The sequence below is a fragment of the Sander lucioperca genome, chromosome 18 (genome assembly GCF_008315115.2).
Source record: "Sander lucioperca isolate FBNREF2018 chromosome 18, SLUC_FBN_1.2, whole genome shotgun sequence".
Taxonomy (NCBI): Eukaryota; Metazoa; Chordata; class Actinopteri; order Perciformes; family Percidae; genus Sander; species Sander lucioperca.
In genome coordinates, this window is record NC_050190.1 from 2895675 (window position 1) to 2920281 (window position 24607).

Below are 24607 nucleotides of genomic sequence, written 5' to 3' on the forward strand. Positions count from 1 at the left end.
ACAAGTTCACCATAATCACACAAAAGAACTACTTACATGTGCGCCCTCATTTAGAAGTCTCCCAGCTAATCCTGCCTTGTAACTGACCGAAGTTGTAGCAACAGCCTTTCTTTTACTGTCTATGGAGCTAGCTAGCTGACATGATTTACATCTGAGCTACTGAGCATGTGCGAGTGCAATCAAAGATAGTTCAGAAGAAGAAGAAGAAAAAAGGTCTCACTCTGTAGCTAAAACAGAGACCAGCTGAAAAGAGGAGCTGCAGCAGTGAGAGAGAGCGGTGCAGTACAACAAAAATATTTTTTTTTTTGAAAATTAAACCATGTAAACCTATTCTGGTACAACCTTAAAATACAATTATGAACCTGAAAATGAGCATAATATGGGTGCTTTAAAACCATTCCCACATTTCCAACTATTCTCACTACTTTTTTTTAGCGTAATCTAATCTAAACAAATCTATTTTGTAGCAAATCTGTTTGGATATAATTTGCCTCAGAGTTCATAACTATGAGGGAAAATTGTATGCGTTTTATAAATATAAATCAAATATAACTCCTCAAACTTTGTGCAAATATCTGCACTGAAAACAAATGAGGTCTTTATAGCTTATGGCTGAACTTTGCAGCAAATTTAAAGAAATTAGTTGAGTAATGTTTTCTAAATATCCTGCAACTGCAACTAATAGACAGGCCCAATATAATTTATATATATTTTGGAGACACAACAATGACAAATGTTTTATGATTTTTAAGTACGTTCTGATAAGCATTATTTTGACAATCAAACTACTTTGACAATCAAACTATTTTTTTTTTTCTTATCTAAGAAAGCCCCTTTAACCTAAATAGTGATATTCAGTCGGGTCAGATTTGTTTTATCAGATAAGTGGAAGGTGTCATTGACCCACTTGGTTCCACAACCAGGCAGAGGGAGAAACTAATCGGGGTTATGTAAGAACATAAACACGCTCTGATGCGCTGACTGGACAGGATCGACACAAACTAACTTATCCATCACAGGGAACTCAAAGTGAAGACTGTGCTTCATCTGCAAAACTCACTGGAGTTGAGGAGGATCATGGCCTTCAGACAAACATACTCCTCCCGCTGAAGCTTCAGCTCACGAAACCGAGACGTGGCTGCCAGCAGCATGTCGAAAATGTCCATGATGCCCTCCACGCACACTCCCTCCTCCCTACAGACAGAGAGATTAAAGAACAGAAAAGAAACATAAGAGACAGATGGAAAGGCAAAAGGAGAACAACAGAGCGGAGAAGCGAAAGGAATGAATTCAATTTTATTCAAATAACTTTATTCATCCCCTGGGGGCAATTTAAAAGCACGAGGAGTAGTTCTGACGAGTAAAAAATATAATACACACAATGCCATGTAACATAATAAGTTTACTTAAAGTGCAAAAGTGCAATAAGAGGAAAGCAGCAACAACATACTGTATATTCAGTTTTTGTTTTTTTTTAGAAAGGAAAGAAAGAGAGAGGGAAAGTAGGGGAGGAGGAAGGCAAAGGTAGAGGATGTGCTTTAGTTTTAACTTCTACAGCTCATTTGAATTTTAGAGAAAAAAAGAATAAAAACTGAAAACGGCACTCTATGAGCGCCAAGGCATGCCCTATCCCACAATGATAATGCAGTGTGAATTTTCCTTTTTCTGTTTATTCACACACAACATTAATGCAGCACAAACGCCCTATCTCGCAATGTTAACGAAAGTGAAAAATAATTTGTATATCTGCTCAAAATGTACTGTAATTGGTTCTTCCCCAATGTGTAACATGGGGTGCACGCTCAACCAGGTGAGCTACCAGAACCCCGCCGGTTGTGTTTTGACATTCAGATCATTCAAGATCATTCAGCGTCATTATAGAGAATTATCGCGGCAGGGTCCTGCATCGCCCTGTCAAGTTTAATTTATAATAATGACCCTCTCACCCACATTATTACATGGCTACTTACTAAAGAAATCAATAATTTGACACAAAATATTGATTTAAAAATGACTATTGTTTAAAAATGGTCCTTCGGAGTTTATGATCAGAACTGCGCCCATACCAGAAACAGTATTTAACAAAGCTGTGTGATAAACTTTTTAAACTCCTTATGTACTATAATATTCTGTTTCACATATACAGTGCATTATATTAATTCATAACTGCATAAACCAGATGCTTATTTCCAATATACAAAATGCAGGACAATATACCGATATCCTTGTATAGGTTAGGTTATCAAACTTGCACTAGAATCCAAACATTATTATAAACACGGCTACTTTACAACCTCCTAGTTGGCAGGTGTGTTATCTGACACTTGATAACACTGCAGCTTATTAGAGAGCAAACTAACCGACAGTTTGAACCTAAGTGCTTTGCTGCTGCTGTTATTTTGATTATTGAACAGCACATCAAAGATGTAATAAAATAAACTCGGAGGATCTGGATCCAGCCACGGGCTTTAACAGCTGTGATGCAAATGTATGCAGCGAACTGAAGACTGGGGACGAACCATCCTTCCTTCTGTTCCCAAAACAATATTCTAAGTGTTGATTGGCTACAACAGCATTGACTGTGGTCCTGGTTTTCTTCCAAAACTTTGCACCTCTGACTTGACAAACTCTGGAGACACCAACAGCAAACGGCTTCCAAGTAGGTAATTCACACTGTGGCATCTTTCTCTCCTCTCATCTTTCACTTGAAAAAAAAACTGTTTTGTCTTTTGAATCATGAAATACAAACTGCTTTAAAAAAAAAAAAAAAAAAGTTTAAAAAACCCACATGGCTAATGAAGTGAAATAGTGATGGAGAAAGAAGATCCACAGGGCAGGAACTTAGGAAACGACTCTTGCTTTCTGTCTTTGTTTGAGCCTCTTGTTGAGGATGGATTAGCAGCCAGGATGTTTTCCTGAGCTGTCCAAGGAGAAAGGGCTTTTCCTTCTTAAGTAGTCCAGGAATTTAGCTTGTTTGATCGGCCCATTTAGCCCCCTGATGTTAACTGAAAGGATTGAAAGCTCAGCCATCTTCACAATTTACACACATACGTGTCTCGAGTACCCTACCGGATTTTGCAGACAAATCTGTAGCAAAGGGTGAACTGTTGGCTCTGAGCAAGATGTGACAAAAACATAAAAAGTAAAATAAATCCCCTAATCTGAGACCGCAGACCCCCTCCCCTATTTGCAGGTTGGGCAAGTTACTTCCAAAATGTAATACATTATAGATTACTAGTTACTGTCATTTGAGAGTAATTAGTTATATTACAATATTACTGTCTCTGAATTGTAATGCGTTACACTACTTTTGCATTACTTTTGAGTTACTTTTACCAAAATAACAGGGGAAGTTTGATTTGGCAGCTAGCTTGTGAATCCACTTTAATACATCATAGATTATTCATATTTTGTATAATTAATATAAATATGCAAAGTAACTAAAGCTAAACAAAAATAGATAAGTAAAACGTATAATAGGCAATTAGGAGAAAATGAAAATACTCAAAAGTACGGCATTGTTGTAAAATGTTTGTTTATAGCACTTGAATAAGAAATTCATGTTATTTAGTTTAAAACACTCTAAAGGAAATGTTCAATTATAGTGTGATTAAAACTCACTATTTACATTATTTACAGTACTTGATTTACAGCTGATTTGTGAAAAGGTAGCCTACACAACCTTATTTAACAGTAATTTAGTTTTACTGCGAACCGTCACAGGAAGTGCTTTTATTCTGAAGTAGGCTACACGGAAGTTGTCTGTTGTGTAGCCTACTCTTGCTAGCTTACTGAGATGCAACATGTCCGTCAGGTTCAAGTTGTTCACTTTCTTGTTTGTAAAACTGCAACATATTGAACAGTAAATGGTCACAGTAAAAGACAAGCGCTTTTGGTCGTAATTTGAAGCCATTCCACTACAGGCAGAGTTACTCTCCACGGCTGATAAAATGCAATGATATTTACGTGTAGCAAGCCTCAGCATTAATTCCCGACATGTTTATATCTGTCAGCCGCTGACGTACCGTCACCTGTTGGGACATACATGCTGTCCGTACCGTCTCTGGTTCTGCTTCTGACCACGGGAACAGAAACAGGACAGCTCACTTCAACGCAGCGTAATAACTCCTGAAAATAATATCCATCTCGCAAATGTATTTGTCTCTGCAGTCATCTCAACCATCGAATACAGCGACAGGAAAATAATACGGCTTTTTTGTTTCCTGTGAAGAAATGTATCGCGGTGTTGGTGAATTCTTAAAAAAAACGCACCACTAAATGTTGCGTTAAAATGCATTGTAACTCGCGTTACTGAAATTGTAACGAGTATAATATTACCGAAATTGAATTAGTAATGCGTTATATTACTGCGTTACAGCAAAAAGGAATACATTACTGTAATTGCGTTACTTTTGTAATGCGTTACTCCCAACACTGCCTATTTGTAAGATGCGTGACCACATCAAACGCAGTTTGCGCAAAACTCCAGCTCAAAACTACACCTCCTGTCTTGTCTTATGCTCATTTTCAGGTTCATAATTGTATTTTAAGGTTGTACCAGAATAGCATGGCATAGCAACATGGTTTCATTTTCAAAAAATATATATTTTTGTTGTACTGCACCGCTCTCTCTCACTGCTGCAGCTCCTCTTTTCAGCTGGTCTCTGTTTTAGCTACAGAGTGAGACCTCTTTTCTTCTTCTTCTTCTGTACTATCTTTGATTGCACTCGCACATGTGCAGTAGCTCAGATGTCATGTCAGCTAGCTAGCTCCATAGACAGTAAAAGAAAGGCTGCTTCTACAACTTCGGTCAGTTACAAGGCAGGATTAGCTGGGAGACTTCTAAATGATGGCGCACATGTAAGTAGTTATTTTGTAGATTATGGTGAACTTGTGTGTGTTGTAGCAGTGCTTTGCTATTGAGAACGAGGTAGCATGCTAGCGTTAGCATTAGCATGCTAACGCTACAAGCTAATGGTTGCGGTTAGCCAGCTCGTTACGGCTTGTGACATCACAAGCCGTGACGATTTTGAACAGCTCACCCGGAGACTGAAGGCAGGACACATTCAGAAACTGTATCTCACTTAAAACAGCATGGATGGATTTTTTTCAAAGTTTGTATGTGTGTGGAAGCACCAGAAAACTACAAAAGAACACCCCAAATCCCAGAAAAAGTGTTTTTTTCATAATATGGGCACTTTAAGTCACAGGTTAATTGAAACAGGTCTAGTGAATTCTTATGTTAAACATTAACAATATTACCTTCGAACAATTTCTGGACTAAGCTATGTGAAAAACAAACCAATCTAGTTGGAGCAATAAGCAGACTATGAGCTTAACAGACCATATCCCTCATGTTCTTTCAGTCTAGCTTAAATGTTAACTAACAAACTGTAAACTGACCAGCAAGCATTTATCATGCATTTTTAGCCTGGTTAAGTGTCCCTTTAAAGCTTGGCTACGAAATTTACATAGGCATCCTCAGGATTCATCATGTTCCCTTTTTTTCAGTCCAAATAAGCGTCCTCAAAAATATAGATTGTAGACTGAGTAGCCAGCATTCATCATTTCTTACAGTCTGGTTAGATGTCCCTTCAACGGTTGGTTCCAAAACTTACACACAGCGTCCTCCAGTCAAACTCGGTACAGTGGCCCAAATACTGTTAGTCCACAGTCGCGGCCCCAGCATCGAACGCAAAGTCCCCCGGTTCCTTGTGGCGCGGGACGGCCCGTGCATTAAGGCCTGGATACCCGACCCGAGCCCGACGGGTCCCGACGGGCCGGGCCGGGTTCGGACAGATATTTAGAAATGATGGTCGGGTTCGGGCCAGGCTCGGTCACATCAGCGCGATAAGGCATTTGTTGTAAAATGGTGCTGCAGCTCCTTTAAGAGAGCTCAATGTGTGTGTAAAGTGGGAAGAAGAGAGATAGAGAAAAGAGAAAGCAGATGTGTAGATGTGACCGGAGCAGAGTTGGTGGAATAAGTTTAAGTTTTGTACACAGTGTGTGCGGTGTCCGAGATAAAAACCAAGTTCATTCATCTGCTCACCAGAAACGGGATTTTAACCCCAACGTTATATAACGTCGGCCCTGGAGGTAACGAGTCTCCCCTGGTTTTCTGATCACGGTCGGAATCGAAGCGATCAGGAAAGGTTAACACATTGAACATTTTAAATTAAACAGCTTATTAACGTGAGCTTGTTCCCCCGTGTGCGCTGATGCGCTCATCTGTTGATATTTCCGAATGCCTTCCAGTTGCTTAATAAAAGCGGGCTTTCCACACAAACAAACGTACATGTGTCATTAGTATGAGAAAAAAAACAACGAGATTTTAACTGTGTCGGGCTCGGGCCGGGCTCGGACATAAATATCATAATGCCTGACGGGCTCGGGCCGGGTTCGGTCACGGCTCTGTCGGTCTCGGGCCGGGCTCGGACGGAAAAATTCGGCCCGATCCAGGCTCTACCGTGCATGTAGCGCGTCCTTCTCCTCTTCTAATAGAGGGTTTTCACCGACGTCATGTTCTGGGTGGTAACCTGGATGCGCGGCCATATTGGAGGCACTCGGTGTAAACAACTGAATGGAGTAATGGAGTATTGTGCACTTTGGATACTTTAATACTTTATGTCTAAACAACAGAAAAGCTCATCAAAACACGTCCAAGATGCAAAGGCATGGAAGGACTTGGACCACACAAAAAAGGCGCGATATTTTGAGAGATTACAGTTTACTGGCGGTGCAGATCCCTACAAGTTGGCTCCCTCTTCTTGGACCCGGTGATTTTTCCTTCAGTTGCATATCCCGATATAGTCAACTACCTGGTTTTCTCGCTGAGCCCATACACAGCAGAAGACCTTAAATCCTACAAAAGTTTGGAGGCTTATAACCAGATGGTGTGTGGATGGGTGAGGGAGACGCAGTACCAACATCATTAACGACCGTTGTGTTGTGAAGGCCAAAGTAAGTAATGCAATAACGTCTTTAATCAACCTAACCTTAACTGTATGATATCATTGCGATACTCAAGGTGTAGCCAAGTCTCAATAGTTTTTTTTTTCATTTCAAAGACCGAACAAGACAGATTGTTCCCTCGTAGATCCTGGTTGAGCTTTGCCAACCACAAGCGCCTCTTTCCTCTGATAACTTCTGGCATTCCTCTCCCTGGTTTTTAATAACTTTTGGAAGTCGATAATATTCCAAATGTTTTTCTCGGTCTGACCTATTGGTACAACCTAAAACATGGCAATAATTAACCATTTTCCTTGACGCCATTCGGGGTGCCTGTGCTTTGTTGTGATGCGGAGTACCTCCAATATGGCGACTTCTGGTCTGATGACGCGTCGTGAAAACCCTCTATACCAACCAGAAAACACCCGACTTCCACATCCACCCTGATCGTGAATGTGACGCAGTCAGATTGATCCGGCTCACATACCATGATTTCCTGCATCTCAGGTTCTGCCCCGATGTGTTGCTGCGAGGCATTAATTTCGGCCAGCACTCCCTTCACTGCGCTGTAGATCACTGATTTAAGCACACTTAGCTGCTTCTCCAAGACCCGGTCGATTAATTCCTCCATATTAGAGAACGTGTTCAGATTAGCCACTACTCCATTAGCCGTCGACATGCTAACAAATTTCTCCAAACGAGTAGACGGCCCAGGCAACAACGACACCCGCTTTTTCTTGCCTGCAGGCGTTTCACCGAGTCACCGTGACAACTGACAAAACAATTTGGCGTCGAAGAAAAAGTAATAGACCTGGTCATTCAATGAAATACGGAGGCGAGTGTCGGAGCTCAGTCTCTTGCAACCATAGCAGGTGCTGGTCACGTGCTTCTCCTCACTAGGAAGAACTTTAATGTTTCATTAACTGCTGCTGCTACTGCTGACAAATGACAGGATTACGTTCATACTCCGGTTCATAAGGAAATTTGAACTGCGTGCTATCATGAATAAAAAAGGGTTAACTGACGTGCCAGAAAACAGCCAAAGTTGAAGGTCAGTGTGGAACAGTGAGTAATAAAAGGTTTTTGGCAAGAAAAAGAGCCGGCAGCCCAGAAGAATCAAAGATATATCATGCTGATATCTTTATGGTTTCAAGGTCTGAGCAAACTTCCTGTTTATTGTGTGATGTCAACGCATCAGAGTGTAACCATGTGGGAAGATTAGTCCAATCACTGCAGGTGTGTCACTCATGCAGTATTGCACACTCACTTTATTGTCTGTTATGCTCCATTGCATAGTGGCATATTCTCACTTGCACTGTTATATTTGTTTAATGCTCATTTGCACTACTCCATCTGCACAAACTGTATATAGACTCTGTACTACACTCAGTATTTTTACTTGGACTACTCTATTGTACTGCATTACTGCAATACTACTTAGAAAGATAAATCAACTATTTACTGATTCAATATTAAGACCTGTAATTTTGGTAGATTCGTTTGTTTTGTATGTTTATATTTTGAGTATTTAATGTTTACACATTACTCTATGTTGTATCGCATGTCTCTTATGCTTTGTCTTGGCCAGGTTGTCGTTGCAAATGAGAATTTGTTCTCAATCAGCCTACCTGGCTGATAAAGGTTAAATAAAAAATAAATAAAAAAAATAAAAAATAAAAAACATGTTACAACATATTTTGTATTTTATTTGGGGGAAAATAAAACCAAGTACTTGAAAACATCTCAAATCGACTTGCATTAACAAAGCTTTGACAAAAACCGAGAAATCAAGCAAAACATTGCACTCCTTAGGGCTGGGTACCAACTTTACCAATACTTTTAGGCACTGGTGGAATTGCCTCCATAGTATAGACAACAATACCAAATTTCAATACCTAAACAGGAATTCTCATCTGCGTAAGTCAGCCAATAAGCATTCGGCATGCCTTTACCAAGATGTAATGATGCTGGTGATTGGCTGTCTAACGTTACACGTCAGAGAGGCGCGCAGGAAAAACACTGCGTTACGCACAGATACAGGGCTCACACATTGTGTGTTGTTGTATTTTGAAAAGCACCTAGGTACAAAGGAGCTGAAAAATAAAAAAAATAAACATTTGTACCGTAATGTGTAATGTTGTAATTTCTTTTTGATAAAATGGATTTTTATAAATTCTGTATATTTGTATCAGTGTCTCTGTGTCCCATGCTGCTGCAGCTTTAATTACCCGTTGATATGAAACCTGCACACTGGCCTATGAACAACCGCTATTTGTGCATGAGACTCTTGATGACAGAGTATCAAAGTTCCCAAGCCCGCTCACCTGTTGAGTTTGAAGTCGGGAGAGAAGATGAGTTTTCCAGGATGATCCACCGACCTCCACATCAGGCCCAACATCAGGATCTCGAGCCAGCAGCACTTCAGCAGGTGGATCTGGTCCACTAGACTCAGCTCTACAAAGCCTGGGGGCAAACGCACACAGAAAACCAGGCAAGCTTTAGACCAGGAGACACATCCATATGTGTTGATGACATAAATGAGGAAATATTAGAGGACTTAAGGAGATGTGATGTTGAACTGCATGTGCCAATGCCACTTAACCCAAATGCCCCAGCAGCAGCACTGGAGAGGAGAGACAGAAGAGCTGCATCGTCTATAGTGAGGTAATCTCGGTCTGCATTGCAAAAATATCACCATGCATTCATAACCTCGTGATTCAGTGAGAGTGAGCCCAAAACATGGGAAAGTATGTTTTTGTGACATTTCTTTTTGACAAAAAGAAAAATCAATACCAAACAGTCTTCTCGGCTGTAAACCGCTCCTGGCATGGGCCCACAGATGTATTAAGAGCGTGCGCCTAGCAAATCCGCCATTATAATAGCAATCCGCCATGGAGCTGCTTTTAAAGGGAATGTGAGATAACACTCCGATTGGTTTATTGCATGTTACGCCCAAACCACACCTATGAATAATATAACTACTTCAGACCAACCCATTTTAGATTTGCGTCGGGCGCAAGAGTCATTTATCCCGCCGGTATAATAGCAACAGCGCCCGAGATCCGCCCACATAGCTACTTGCGTTTGGCGTTTTATACTTGCGTTTCAGATCGTTAAAATAGGGCCCATAGTGTTTTAAAATGGCTTTAAGGTGCATTTTTCCTCTTTTGATGAAGGTATTTGATGAAACTTCATCCAGTAAATCAGATTCTTTCAGGTTTTATGACTTATAGACAGAAACAGACTTGCCCTAATGTCAAAAATGACTACTCATTAGAATGACATCACCGAGCAGCAACTATGCATTTAGCGTGACAGAGCTTCTTAGATCTCTTATGAAGCAGACAATGCACAGACAGTTTCACTTCTGTCTGAGTAACAGGAAAAGGAAAATCAGGAAACATGGTCTTTGCTCAGAAAACTGGAAGTCTTTGTGGTCCCTTCACATTAACACCTCTCCTCAGGAGTTACCTGCTGGGCTGAACACTGGCTGAGAGGAGGAGAGAAAAGACAGGAGAGACAAGAGAGGAAAGGAGAGACAAGAAAGGAGAAGATAGACCTGAGAGAAGAGACAAGAGAGGAAAGGAGAGACCAGAGAGGAGAGGTTTTGGTTTTCAAAGTCCCTTTATTGAACCATTTTTCACAATTCACAATCACAGAATTAAAAAACAAGACAAAGAAAAACACCCCACGGAGCATAACACCCCCCTACAGCCCACAAACAACTGAAATCCAGCAAATTGTCCATCATCTGGTAGAAGGAATGTTCCACCCTCAATCGGGCCTTGACCAGTCCCCGGCACTGGCTACACTACCAGCACTTTGAGCCCGGTTCCCGCATGTTAGCCAGATGGCCAACTTTACCGTCGCAAACAAAAAGTTCAATAAAATGTGTGAACAGTCTCTTTTTGCTTTCTGTATTTTGGACCAAAAATGAACGATTCCAAAGAAAAAAACTCCCCAAAACCCTGAACCCACCTTTTAAGAAGCTCTAGCAGAGCTGACAGCCCGAGGACACTGAACAAATAAATGTGCTAGTGTTTCCACCTGAAAACAAAAAATACATCCCTCCCTAGCTCTGGATCTAGGTGCACTCTGTATCTGTTCGTAGCTATAGCCCCATGTTCAATCCTCCATTGAAGGTCTGCTGCCCACTTTTCAATGGGCAGCTTGTACAGGGAACACCAACTGCCTTTTGGGGAAATGTCTGGACCAAAAAACTCAGTCCACCTCGACTCCTTCAGCTCGGGCAAAGGCCGCAGGTTCAGGACCTTTATGCAGGTGTAATAAAGTGCTTTCTTCCCTGCAGCTTGAAACTTTTCCAGGTGAGGGGTTGAAAAAGACAGTAGCTGGCCTGCTTCCCCCCCGCCACTCCCCCACAGCTGGGACGATGTCAGAGAGGGGAAACTGTACTCCCACCCCTCACTCCACTGATCACAGAGTCTGATTCTCTACCACAGTTGGCTGAGGTTGCTCTAGGGCAGCACAAACTTCATTCACCACCCTGTTGATTATATACAGTATACTGTATATACAGTGAGGAAAATAAGTATTTGAACACCCTGCTATTTTGCAAGTTCTCCCACTTAGAAATCATGGAGGAGTCTGAAATTGTCATCGTAGGTGCATGTCCACTGTGAGAGAAAAAAAATCCAGAAATCACAATGTATGATTTTTTTAACTATTTATTTGTATGATACAGCTGCAAATAAGTATTTGAACACCTGAGAAAATCAATGTTAATATTTGGTACAGTAGCCTTTGTTTGCAATTACAGAGGTCAAACGTTTCCTGTAGTTTTTCACCAGGTTTGCACACACGGCAGGAGGGATTTTGGCCCACTCCTCCACACAGATCTTCTCTAGATCAGTCAGGTTTCTGGGCTGTCGCTGAGAAACACGGAGTTTGAGCTCCCTCCAAAGATTCTCTATTGGGTTTTGGTCTGGAGACTGGCTAGGCCACGCCAGAACCTTGATATGCTTCTTACAGAGCCACTCCTTGGTTATCCTGGCTGTGTGCTTCGGGTCATTGTCATGTTGGAAGACCCAGCCTCGACCCATCTTCAATGCTCTAACTGAGGGAAGGAGGTTGTTCCCCAAAATCTCGCAATACATAGCCCTGGTCATCCTCTCCTTAATACAGTGCAGTCGCCCTGTCCCATGTGCAGAAAAACACCCCCAAAGCATGATGCTACCACCCCCATGCTTCACAGTAGGGATGGTGTTCTTGGGATGGTACTCATCATTCTTCTTCCTCCAAACACGGTTAGTGGAATTATGACCAACAAGTTCTATTTTGGTTTCATCTGACCACATAACTTTCTCCCATGACTCCTCTGGATCATCCAAATGGTCATTGGCAAACTTAAGACGGGCCTTGACATGTGCTGGTTTAAGCAGGGGAACCTTCCGTTCCATGCATGATTTCAAACCATGACGTCTTAGTGTATTACCAACAGTAACCTTGGAAACGGTGGTCCCAGCTCTTTTCAGGTCATTGACCAGCTCCTCCCGTGTAGTTCTGGGCTGATTTCTCACCTTTCTTAGGATCATTGAGACCCAACGAGGTGAGATCTTGCATGGAGCCCCAGTCCGAGGGAGATTGACAGTCATGTTTAGCTTCTTCCATTTTCTAATGATTGCTCCAACAGTGGACCTTTTTACACCAAGCTGCTTGGCAATTTCCCCGTAGCCCTTTCCAGCCTTGTGGAGGTGTACAATTTTGTCTCTAGTGTCTTTGGACAGCTCTTTGGTCTTGGCCATGTTAGTAGTTGGATTCTTACTGATTGTATGGGGTGGACAGGTGTCTTTATGCAGCTAACGTCCTCAAACAGGTGCATCGAATTTAGGATAATAAATGGAGTGGAGGTGGACATTTTAAAGGCAGACTAACAGGTCTTTGAGGGTCAGAATTCTAGCTGATAGACAAGTGTTCAAATACTTATTTGCAGCTGTATCATACAAATAAATAGTTAAAAAATCATATATTGTGATTTCTGGATTTGTTTTTTTAGATTAAGTCTCTCACAGTGGACATGCACCTACGAGGACAATTTCAGACCCCTCCATGATTTCTAAGTGGGAGAACTTGCAAAATAGCAAGGTGTTCAAATACTTATTTTCCTCACTGTATATACTGTATATATATTATTTGTTGCATGTCCTCAGTCTTACCCTACAAATAGACACACACACACACACACACACACACACAGTTTGTCAACAACACGCTCCATTGTCACATTGTCACTCACCGTTGTCACTTCCATTGTCGCTTATGTATTTGTGTTTAAGCTTTTGTGTTGTGGCTTTTGTATTTGTGTTTAACCTTTTGTTGTTTGTGTTGAACCGTCTCGGCCACCATAGAGGAGACATGTGACACATGACATGAATGGTGTGTGACAGACTGTACTGTAGCCTCGGTTTTGGTTTTACCTCTAGAACCCTCAGCTTTGGCTGCTGGCTTTTAGCCAGCTTGACTTCCACACATTTGTTGATGGTGACAAAGCCAAAGTGCTTTCACTGACCCAGAATCCTCAGCGGTGAACACATGGCCAAAATGTTTACCCTGAACTAAACCTCGCCATGGCTCTTTCACTCAGCAGGGCCACCCAGAAGGCCTCCGCTTTTATTAGATTACATGTACACTGGATTACATGTACAAGGCAATATATACATGTATTTCCAAAAGTAAAAGGAATGAGCAGAAAATATGGAGTTTTTAAACAAAGATGCAGATTAATTTTCCGTGTTGTCATTGCATAGGGGTTTTAGTATCTCCATACTAAAACCCCTATGCCAGAGGTTTTTGTCAGGTAAAAAACTGGTAAAAACAACTAAAATGTAAAATTAAATAATCAACCTGAACAACAATCTACAAAATAAAAATGTGTTATGTCATACTGTCACTTTTATGCGTTATATAATATCTGATGTGATTTTTGTGTCAAGGATTTGGATATATGAAACAGTTCCAAGGTTAGATGTGTTGGGAAAGGCTCAGCAATAAGGATTCATATCAAGTAGGCTGCACGATTTGAGGAAAATATCTAATTGCGATTATTTTGACTGATACTGCAATTTGATTCACGATATTGAAGGGAATGATCATTTTTGTCTCATTATTCTCATTTTCATTGAAAAATATTAAAATGAAAATGATTATAGTGATCACACTATAATCATTTTCATTTTAATATTTTTTTATCCTTTTGCGAGGATCTGTTCCAAACAAAGATTTTTTTGTTTTTTTAAAGATACATTTTTGGGGGCTTTTTCCTTTATTTGATAGTGACAGTGGATAGAGAGGAAAGGGGGGAGAGAGAGAGGGGATGACACGCAGCAAAGGATTCGAACCTGCAAAGAACTCAGCCTACGCGCTACTAGGTGAGCTAGAGGTCGCCCCACAAAGATAGGATTTGTAGGCTGGGACCAACGCTTCATTCAGAACGGTTTGACACATATTTTGCCTTTAACAAATATTGCGATTTCGATATTGCACTAGTCCATATTGCAATTTCGATAAAATTTCGATTAATTGTGCAGCCCTAATATCAAGACTGGATTCAACAGTTTTGGGTCTTACCAGGGATCTTTTTAGCCCAGCTGATCATGAGAACCAGTTCCTTGTCCGCCAGGTTGGTGAGGGACATCATCATGCTGGCCTCGGTGAAGGGCTTCTTCAGGTCCTCCATGAGGTAGATGTCTGGGGGCTCCGCCTCGATGATGCGGGAGATGAACTCCTCTGGGCTCATGCCCGATTGGTGTGCGTGGTTGGCCTGAGGGAGGGGGGGAGGCGGGGCGAGAGGAGCCTCCAGGTGGAGATGCCGCTGGGCCCGAGCACCCGGCCCCACCCGGACCAAACCCCTGCCGGTCTGATCCCGGAGCTGGAGTCCACCGCGGCGGTGTCGGGTTCCCCGGTAGCTGCAGCGCTCACGCCTTACACCTGGAGCATCAAGACAGCATGAGAAAAGTTCAGGTTATGTAAGATGACATGCATCTTGTTTCATGTGTTCCAAAGTTAAAGAAACACTAAAGCTCTTTTCTCGCCTCGGTCCCGAGGTTGGAAGCGGAATTGTCCATTACCACTGTCGTAATGTCTCATTATGTCTCATTCGAACTTCAGTTCCGTTACCCGATCTGGCAAACTTGCATAAAGTAATGTAATGGTCAATTCCGCTTCCAACCTGTAGGGGGACCGAAGCGGGAAAAATGATTTAGTGTTGCTTTAAATAGTGATAGTATAAAATATTGGCTACTAGCAGCTTGAAAACAAGAACAAAACAACTAAATACACTATCTTTCTTAACAACTTAGATGCATTGGAAACCTTGATTATTAGTAGCAGAGTCTATACCTCTTTGAAGTATACTTTGCTGATTTTAATTCAGATATATGTCATCTTTGTGTGGACACTGTCCACACAAAGATGATTGTCAAAGATGTCCACTGGACAGTGTGTGTAGAATCTATCTCTAGGATTGGTTCACAGCAGTTTGAGCATAACCATGGTACATCGGCAATAATGTAGGAATCACAACTGATGTTTCCGTTTAAGCCATTTATTTTTATTTGCACACATTCAGGGCCAAAGCAGATGATGAGGCTTGACCATTATGCTTTTTCTTTTATCACGCACAAGGCACAACCATAGGTTTTTGTCTAACCGTGGATTTCCACAGAATGCAGAACGTCTGCGGACCGGCTCCGCTGCAGAACGGCTATGTGCTCCGCCGTCCGTCAATACCCCCAGCCGACCACGAGATCTCGCGAGTTCACACATGTTCGCGTGATATAACAGGATGTAGTTTCTATAAACAGAACCACAAAACCAACAACCATTTGTTTCCATCCAGAGGAGTAGAGGGGAAAAAACTCTGTGCTGTGTTTTCAAGGTGTAGTGCAGGAAAATATGACCCGCCGTGAGCAATGTGTATTTTATTTTGAAAAGTAACCGGATGTTTTATTTTGTTTCTGTGCTCGACTTCCTCTCCCGCACAATCTGAATTGTGCTGAATTGCTGCGGAGCTCTCCGTCGTCCGTCAAAAATAGAAGCTCTACATATCTGCTCCGGAGGGCTGCGGACTGACGGAACTGGGACGGAGTAGGGACGCAGACGTTCCACAGTCAGTGGAAATACACACATTGACTTTAATGGAAACCTAATGACTCCGTCGACGTTCCGCAGACGTTCCGCATCCAGTGGAAAGGGCAGCAAAGGGCGGCAGGGCGGTGTCAAACCTGCGGCCACTGCGTCGAGGAGTAAACCTCTATATATGGGCGAATGCTCTACCAGGTGAGCTACCAAGGTTTCCTACCTCAGTTCCTTCCCGAGGCTATTTTGCAGCGGCACCGTGTCTCTGCCTGGCGCTTAGCACCGCCCATGACGATTGTGATTGGTTTAAAGAAATGCCAATAAATCAGAGCACATTTTTCTCCAATCCCTGTGTGGACTAGCCAGAACCTCCTCTGCAGCGCTGTGGAGGAGGGTCTGGTGAGTATGGACCGTGATTAGGAGGGAATGAAGGCAGGTGAGAATGGATGAGTCGATGCCATGAAAGTGGGCAGATGGTAACTGAATAGTGTGGCTACAGTGTGTTTAGATGAGTGAGTGTGTAGAGTGTTTGTCTTTTCTCTGTGGCGCCAGTGCACAAAGGAGTGGAGGGAAGCCAACCACTGTTCATCTAAAACACACTGCCATGACACAGATCTGGATTTAAAATCAGCAAAATATCTCTTTAAGTAGAGCAAAGGAATTTATAAACACAAAAGGCCCTTAATCCCTACGTTTAATACTATTTTCTCACTTGGAAAAGTGTGGAAGAGCCAGACCAGATTCACAGAGTAATCAACAGAGCTCAATGTGTCCTGACGTCAAATATGACACACTTAACAGAAATCTCAAAGTCAGCACCTAATTCTTATTTGTAAGAAATTTGGACTATTAGTATATACTACTATCAGTTCTGTGGTGAAAATCTGTAAAACTAGTTGACTTTTTGGGAAATACACTTTCAATTCACTGTGTTGCCGATACTTGGAGGCAAAATCTCATCTGCTGGAAAAGAGCCTGACTTTCAGATTGCTATCCCCTGAGCAATATTAGCTGACATGTCTATTAATATGTATTTTTAGAAGTAGATAATATACTGTATCTGTGCATTAAAAAATCCTGATAAATGATTACACATTAGTATTTAAATGATTCCTCTCCTGTATGTTTTCAGAGGTCTCACAGGTAACACCTTTACATTTTCACTCTCAGTGCTAACAGAACTTTTTTTGCTGCAGGAAAGATGACAAAAACATCCAAAACCCAGATGAAACAGGTGAGCACTTACCACACTTCATCATGCCCACTTCATAGCATTTACGTAGGCGGCAGGCCTGGCAGCTTTTACGTCGGTTCTTGTCGATAGTGCATTGATTTGTGGCGGGGCAGATGTAGTCGTTGTGTCCTAAGAAGGAAAGGAAAGACATACTGCACAATTACTTTCAATGGATGAGGAGTAGGAATAGACTAGGGTTGAACTTTTAATCGTTTTTGAATGGAGATTTGAAAAAGAAAGCGATAAGCTAATCATGAAGACCGTGATTAATCGAATGTGTAATATTTAGTTGAATGTTTGGTGTAATACGGTGAATAATCCTGGACAGAAAGACAGAAGTTGATACCTTGGATGCTCCTCTTGAAGAAAGCCTTGCAGCCCTCGCAGGACCACACACCGTAGTGGTACCCCGAGGCGTAGTCGTGGCACACGGCGCAGAAGTGCATGTCGGCCTTCCCCACAGCAGACGAACACAGGGAGGAGTTCATGCCTTCCACTCCCTCCCCTGGTCTCTTCCCCAGCGGCTTGTTGCAGCCGATGATGGAGCTGCGGGATGAAACAGACTCTGTGAAAAACGGGGGACAACTTGACATTTGGAAAATTTTCGCCTGTCATTCACCACCATCATGTCATTAGTCTTCCAATGGGTACTCTTTTGCCAAAAAACGTCTCCACAGCCACATTTCAGTCAACTGGAAAATTGCATCCAAAAACTTCACAGGGTTCATAACTGAAACATAATGGGGTGTATAAATCTCCAGCATCCACGGCCAGTGCCATTTTGACTATCAACTGTTAGCACAGATGATTACTAATTATAAAGTATAACTACAGAGAAAGAGATGAATCCTAAAGCAACTGTTGTGGTGAGAGTAATCCATCCACTGGAATCATTGCGTAAGAGTCAACTAGCTCGGGCTTCAGGCAGGCACACAACTTTGGTCATCACACTGAGATCCAACTCCAAATCAACTCCAATGATGTCTGTGTGCAGGCTCTCCTATGATCCAATGATCATCTTAGCTGAAGAATATTTAAACCACCTTACCTATTTTGTGTGATTGCAGCATATGCCGCTTCATCTCTTGTCCCTGCACCACCCCGCCGCCACTGGACTGCCATCAGGGCGGAAGGGTTTACAGGCTGGGACTGCGGTTCACTTTCTGCTGCTTCTAACGTAACATGATTGCTGGATATAACAAGCAAACTTTTCTTCATGTTCCTGGAGCACGACCGGATAGTTGACAGGAACATCGCGACTGTTGTGTTGAATAAGGTTGGAAAAAAAGCGCTACGTAATGCTGGCTTTTCCATGTCTATTATTTCGCTAAGAGGAAACTCTTGACGTTGCCGTGAGCTGTACATTCACCACTTCTAAAAACAGGCAGAACATAACCTAATCTTGGAGCTTCCATCCTCCACAGCGCTGTGCAATGCGAGACAATCTCGGAGCTGACAGGCCGAAGACAGTAGTTTTCATCAGAATCACCTGGGGTCCGGTTAATTAAGTCTACTGTTAACTTATAACACTAATAACATTACCGTTGGCAAAATACCCCCGCAAATCAAATCTATACTTCGACGTTAACCGTCAAGCAACTAAACCTGTGTGGAAATTAAGTGTTGAATTCATTAACGATCATACAACACGAGACAACACCGCTGTCATTAAACGCTGACTGTGGTGATATCAACATGCAATATCGTTGACGAAAAAGACAACACTGAAATGTTTTCGCCCCCTCTCTCTCTACACACACAGCGTCTCACTATCTTTGTGGGGACCCATCATTGACATAATGCATTCCCTAGCCCCTTACCCTAACCTTAACCATCACAACTAAATGCCTAACCTAACCCTTACCCTCACCCTAACCATAACCTAAGTCTAACCCTAATCCTAAAACCAAGTCTTAACCCTCAAACAGACCTTTAACCTTGTGGGGTCCAGCATTTTGGCCCCACAAAGCTGTCCGGCCCCCACAAGTATACTGTATTCCTGGTTAGTGGACCCCACGAATATAGTTAAACAAGAACACACACACACACACACACACACACACACACACACACACACACAGTTTGTCAACAACACGCTCCGTTGTCACTCACTTCCGTTGTCACTCACTTCCGTTGTCACTCACTTCCGTTGTCACTTATGTATTTGTGCTGTAGCTTTTGCGTTTGTGCTGTAGCTTTTGTATTTGTGTTTAAGCTTTTGTGTTTGTGTTGTGGCTTTTGTATTTGTGTTTAACCTTTTGTTGTTTGTGTTGAACCGTCTCGGCCACCATAGAGGAGACATGTGACACATGACATGAATGGTGTGTGACAGACTGTACTGTAGCCTCGGTTTTGGTTTTACCTCTAGAACCTATAAAAAATAAAAATAGCTAAAAATGCTCAGGTCTGTGGCAAAGATATTAAAAAGACGTTCAGGGAACTAATCGCAGTCCAAAAACACACATCAGCAGAATTCATTTAGACTTTTGTCATGCCACATACGTAGATTGGACTGCACAGTTCTAAGTAGTCCAATCCAAATATAAAGCCACGTTTTTTGCCACAAAATATGTTTTATGACAGCTGTGGGACAAAGCTTCTACAGCAGAGATTTTCAGCAGGGGGTCTGGGACCGCTATTGGGGGGGGAGGGGGGGGGGGGGAAGGGGGATCCTCAGAGTTACTGCAGGGGGGGCACCAAATCATTACATACAACATATTATTAGCAAATATAAATCAGTTTGTGGGGAGGAAAAACCCATTGATTACTGGCTTATATTAGTGATTAGTGAGGACGCTGAGTGTAAGTTTTGGAACCAACCGTTGAAGGGACATCTAACCAGACTGTAAGAAATGATGAATGCTGGCTACTCAGTCTACAATCTATATTTTTGAGGACACTTATTTGGACTGAAAAAAAGGGAACATGATGAATCCTGAGGATGCCTATGTAAGTTTCGTAGCCAAGCTTTAAAGGGACACTTACCCAGGCTAAAAATACATGATAAATGCTGGCTGGTAATCCTAAGGATACTGTATGTAGGTTTCGGAGCCGAGCTTTAAAGGGACACTAAACCAGGCTAAAAATACATGATAAATGCTGGCTGGTCAGTTTACAGTTTATGTTAGTTAACATTTAAGCTAGACTGAAAGAACATGAGGGATATGGTCTGTTAAGATCACTAATAACTAAGGTACAGTTCATCCTAAGGATTCACTGTGCCACATGTATATAGATAGATTAAAAAATGATTTATAAAATCATGCCAACAATTATTGTTTTGATAGTATTGCACTTAAAAGGTATGTATAAAGGCTTTAGACTGCCCACACGTTATTGTAGGCCCAGTTTAATATGCAACTTAAAGGTCCCTTGGCTAAAAACCCTTTAAAGACCCCGGTTCTAGAGAATGTAATGGCAACAGGTTTTCAATTCCTAAACATTTTACCCTCAAACTCTATCAGCAGGTATTATTGCTATGCTCTGGCCATCCATGGATCAGTGTCAGGACACCTACCTGTTGGCATTGATGCTGTGGGTTTTGGGCTCCAGCCAGGCTGCATGTGGGCTGGGTTCATTGTAGACGAGCGGCTGAGAGCAGCGCAGAGCCAGTGAGGGCATGTTGGGGTGGCTGTGGGAGGGCCAGAAGGCTGACGGGCTGAGGGAGGGGCACAGAGACGACGGGCTGTCAGTGACGGGTGGCCTGGCGTAGCTCAGCACGGACGGGCCGTAGAAGGTCAGAGGGCCGTGGCCGTGGTTGTACTCGTGGCTGCTGTCTGCGTACGGAGAGGGGATGCAGACGGGGTGGCTGTCCATGCCCAGAGGAGGGCTGTATACGGCGGGCAGGAGTCCAGGGGAGCTCTGCCGCTCGGAAGATTTGCTGGAGTCCACCTCCTGTAGCTGAAGCAGCGGTAACGTGTTAGCAACCAGCCCGGGGGAGGAGGCCATGTCAGGGGGAAGCTAGCGTGTATATGTCCACAGTGGTGATGAATATGATGATGCAGCTGGTTCCTCTTTAATTTTAGTCCATGTTCTAGCGAAGACAAGCCCTGTGGCAGAGGGGGAGATTGGGGGTTTGCAGGTAAAACATTAAATTTGGTTGAAAAGTCAGATTTTTAGATGTCAGAGTACATTTCAATGTAAAGCAGGTCCTAATTACAGTCCTATGAGCTGATGAGTGGCTATAGAGACTAGGGCTGGCTACCGAATTCAAAAATGTTTAGGCACCGACTGAATTGCCTAGTATTGAGTATCGGAAAATGCCTCGTCATTCAATAATTGATTTCAATACCTAAGGAGTAAATCTTAGCGTCAGTGAGCCAATAAGCATGTAGCATGATTCTACCGAGATCTAATAATGTTTGTGATTGGCTGTCTAACTTTACACGTCGTAGAGACACGCAGGAAAAACTCTACGTTACACAGACAGACGGGGCTCATGTAGTAGGAGCTGAAAAATAAACAAAAAGATTTTGCCATTACATGTTAGTGTAATGTTGTAATTTCTTTTTGTTTTATAAAATTCGTATCGAAAAAAGGATTGTTTAGAAACCGGTATCAAAGTCACGGTAATGGTATCAGTACCGATATTGAATATTTTTTAACAATACCCAGCCCTAGTAGGGACACCAATGTTGGTCATTCAAACCATCACTTTAGTCCAGACTGAAATATGGCAACTACTATTGAATGGATTGCCATGAAATTTGGCAAAGCCATTCATCTTTCCCAATGGATGAATTGTAATAACTTTTGGTTGATCTCCTGGAATCCCGGTCTTACACCATCTGGTCAAATTTACAATGCGTCAAATACTTACTGATTTATCAAAACAGTTTTCAGTCTGGGACAATGAGCAGTGTTTATGATTTGTGTGCACTTCATTTAGCGGAGAATATCTTAACTGTTATAGACTAATATGACCCCATTGAACAATGTGGGATGTGTGCCAAAATCTCTACCCGGGACGAAAGTCCTGAAAATGACCACAACAGGTGACAGTATTATCACACTACAGGTGACTGGGCCTTTTCTCCCCTTTATAGATATCCTCATAAATTTCTACCATATTAATGTTCATTTTAAGTGAAATACTTTTTGTATTCCACTTTGTCTAAAAAATAAAATATGCAAATGAGGCAATATCATTAAATATGCGTACATATAAACCCTTGAAGCTACAGATTTTCTGAGGTGATCACAATGTTCACAATGACCATGATTATAAGGTCATAGAAGAGTGTAAGCATTCTGATTTGATATAAAGAAAATTGCTAAAAAACAGTCAACCTATTACATACAACTAGCAACGTACAGGAATTGCCAGTTATTTATTAACCTAAACTTTAAAAGCTTACATTTCCTACCTGTTCTAAATATTGCTGTCATCATGTCATCACCTCCAACTTCTTTTTTCAACAAAATTTATTTGGCAGCCATAGTGACCTGAGGTCATAGCAGAGCACATGGCTGTCAAGCAAGATGACTTATGAGATCAAGAAAAGTAAGGAAATCTACTCTTTATTTTTTGTGTTGCTGGTACACTTATTACGTGTCATTATTATATGAGTTGTAATTTTGTGTATTTAAATAATTATAATGAATTTGTTTCAGTTTTATATTTAATTTGGTGTGTATTGTAGCTAGCTAACTACAGTTTGTTAGCTAGCTAGCTGCTAGTGTTTTTTTGTTTTTTTGCAAAATGGGGAAAATGTCATCACCAGTACATCACAACTTGTGATCACATAGTCTCAGACAAGTTGATGAAGTTACAGTGTCTTCATGTCATGAAGTTATTCCTCACAAAGAACAGATAAGTTGGTACATACCAATTACTCATATTTGAAACCTTATTTTACAAAATTCCAAAAGATCCGAAGAGAGTGAGAGAACAACTTATCCATCCAGTGTCACATAGATAATACTGGGCTGGACTGGGCTACAGCTGGAAACAATTCCCTGGTAAGGTAAAACTTTCACAACAGAGTCCAGGTATGGGGATGATGATGAGAGCTCATTCAGTGATAGGATTTATAGAACTATTGCCTCCATTGCATTTGCAGTACTTGCAACAACGGATACCAGCTACCCGACAGGGACACCCATTCTGCTGAGATGGCTCAGATTGTTCTAATGGTTGGGTTGTGCGATCATCCTTAGCCATATCCCTTTGAAATGTTCTTTAGCAGGATTTGGTGTGGTATTTTATGATATCTTGCTCTTGCACTGTCAGTTGAAGAACCCTAGCAGTTCAAGTGTCATTGATCTTTGTTTGTTTGGCAAGCGAAACAATAACACCCCAGCCAATTTCACCACTAGAGAGGTACTCAGATTGCTTCTTCTTCTGGCATAGGATGCACTCGTCGAGATTGATCGGTTTAGGTGTAGCACAAGGAGCAGTGAGAGGTACCTCATCCTGTAAATAAACAATTATACTACTGTTAGGTTGCTCAAAAAAGCTAGATTTATTTTTTTTCTACCATCAAATATTTCCCACTTCAAACAAGTTACCTTAAGCATGGCATGTCACTTTTCTATTTTTTAACCCCCATAATCCACAGATAAATTTAAATTAATTAAAGCTTATCTTACCATAAATCTGTTGTTTTGTATTCTTCACTTTAGATAATGGTAATAGCAAGGTTGGATATAAAATGTCTGTATATTAATCAAATGCTTGTTTTCTTTTAAAAAAAGTCCCATGTTTGTATACAATTGTATTTATAATTTCCCATTCAACACAGCACAAAACAGGACATCCCCCCCCACACACACAGCATCCACACTGAACATCTACAGAAACACAATTAAAAATATCAAACCAGAATTCTTACACTTACACTACGTGGTCATTGTAAACATTGTGATCACCTCAGAAAATCTGTAGCTTCAAGAGTTTATATGTACGCATATTTAATGAGATATTGCCTAATTTGCACTTTTTTTTAAGACAAAGTGTAACACAAAAGGTATTTCTCTTAATATGAAGATTAAACTGGTAGAAATGTATGAGGATATCTATAAAAGGGAGAAAAAAAATCCCATTCACCTGTAGTGTACTATTGTGGTCATTATCAGGACTTTCGTCCCGGGTAGAGATTTTGGCACACATCCCACGTTGTTCAATGGGGTCATATTAGTCTATAACAGTTCAGTCCACTAAATGAAGCACATACATATCTTACCCAGGACCTAGACTATCTCCATTTTAAGCTGCAACTGCAGCAATAACAAGAAATGAGAGTTGTTGTGTAATTCTAATATTTGCCTCTCAGTAAACATGATGGCAAAGCAGCTAAGTTTGAACAGGACAATTTAAAAGTGACACTTTTG

General features: G+C 41.6%; 1 protein-coding gene and 2 long non-coding RNA genes across 6 annotated transcripts in view; 1 reads left to right on the plus strand and 2 right to left on the minus strand.

Moving 5' to 3' along the window:
• The window catches only part of LOC116036818, a 397754-nt gene that overhangs the window by 15887 nt on the left and 357260 nt on the right, over nucleotides 1-24607 (minus strand). The window lies entirely within an intron of this gene.
• Nucleotides 1-24607, minus strand: part of esr2b (estrogen receptor 2b) — a 59987-nt gene that overhangs the window by 15883 nt on the left and 19497 nt on the right. For all 4 annotated transcript variants that reach the window (XM_031280483.2, XM_035994511.1, XM_035994509.1 and 1 more), the window contains 6 exons: nucleotides 20793-21324; nucleotides 17622-17821; nucleotides 17288-17404; nucleotides 14533-14892; nucleotides 9273-9411; nucleotides 1061-1194 (listed from right to left, as the gene is read on the minus strand). In XM_031280483.2, coding sequence (XP_031136343.2) covers nucleotides 1061-1194; nucleotides 9273-9411; nucleotides 14533-14892; nucleotides 17288-17404; nucleotides 17622-17821; nucleotides 20793-21223 — 1381 coding nt within the window. In that variant the 5' untranslated portion in view covers nucleotides 21224-21324. The remainder of the gene's footprint in view (nucleotides 1-1060; nucleotides 1195-9272; nucleotides 9412-14532; nucleotides 14893-17287; nucleotides 17405-17621; nucleotides 17822-20792; nucleotides 21325-24607) is intronic.
• Nucleotides 15393-20178, plus strand: LOC118493715. The gene is made up of 3 exons (XR_004895672.1): nucleotides 15393-15404; nucleotides 17565-17570; nucleotides 20064-20178. It is a non-coding gene; the product is annotated as an uncharacterized LOC118493715 (long non-coding RNA).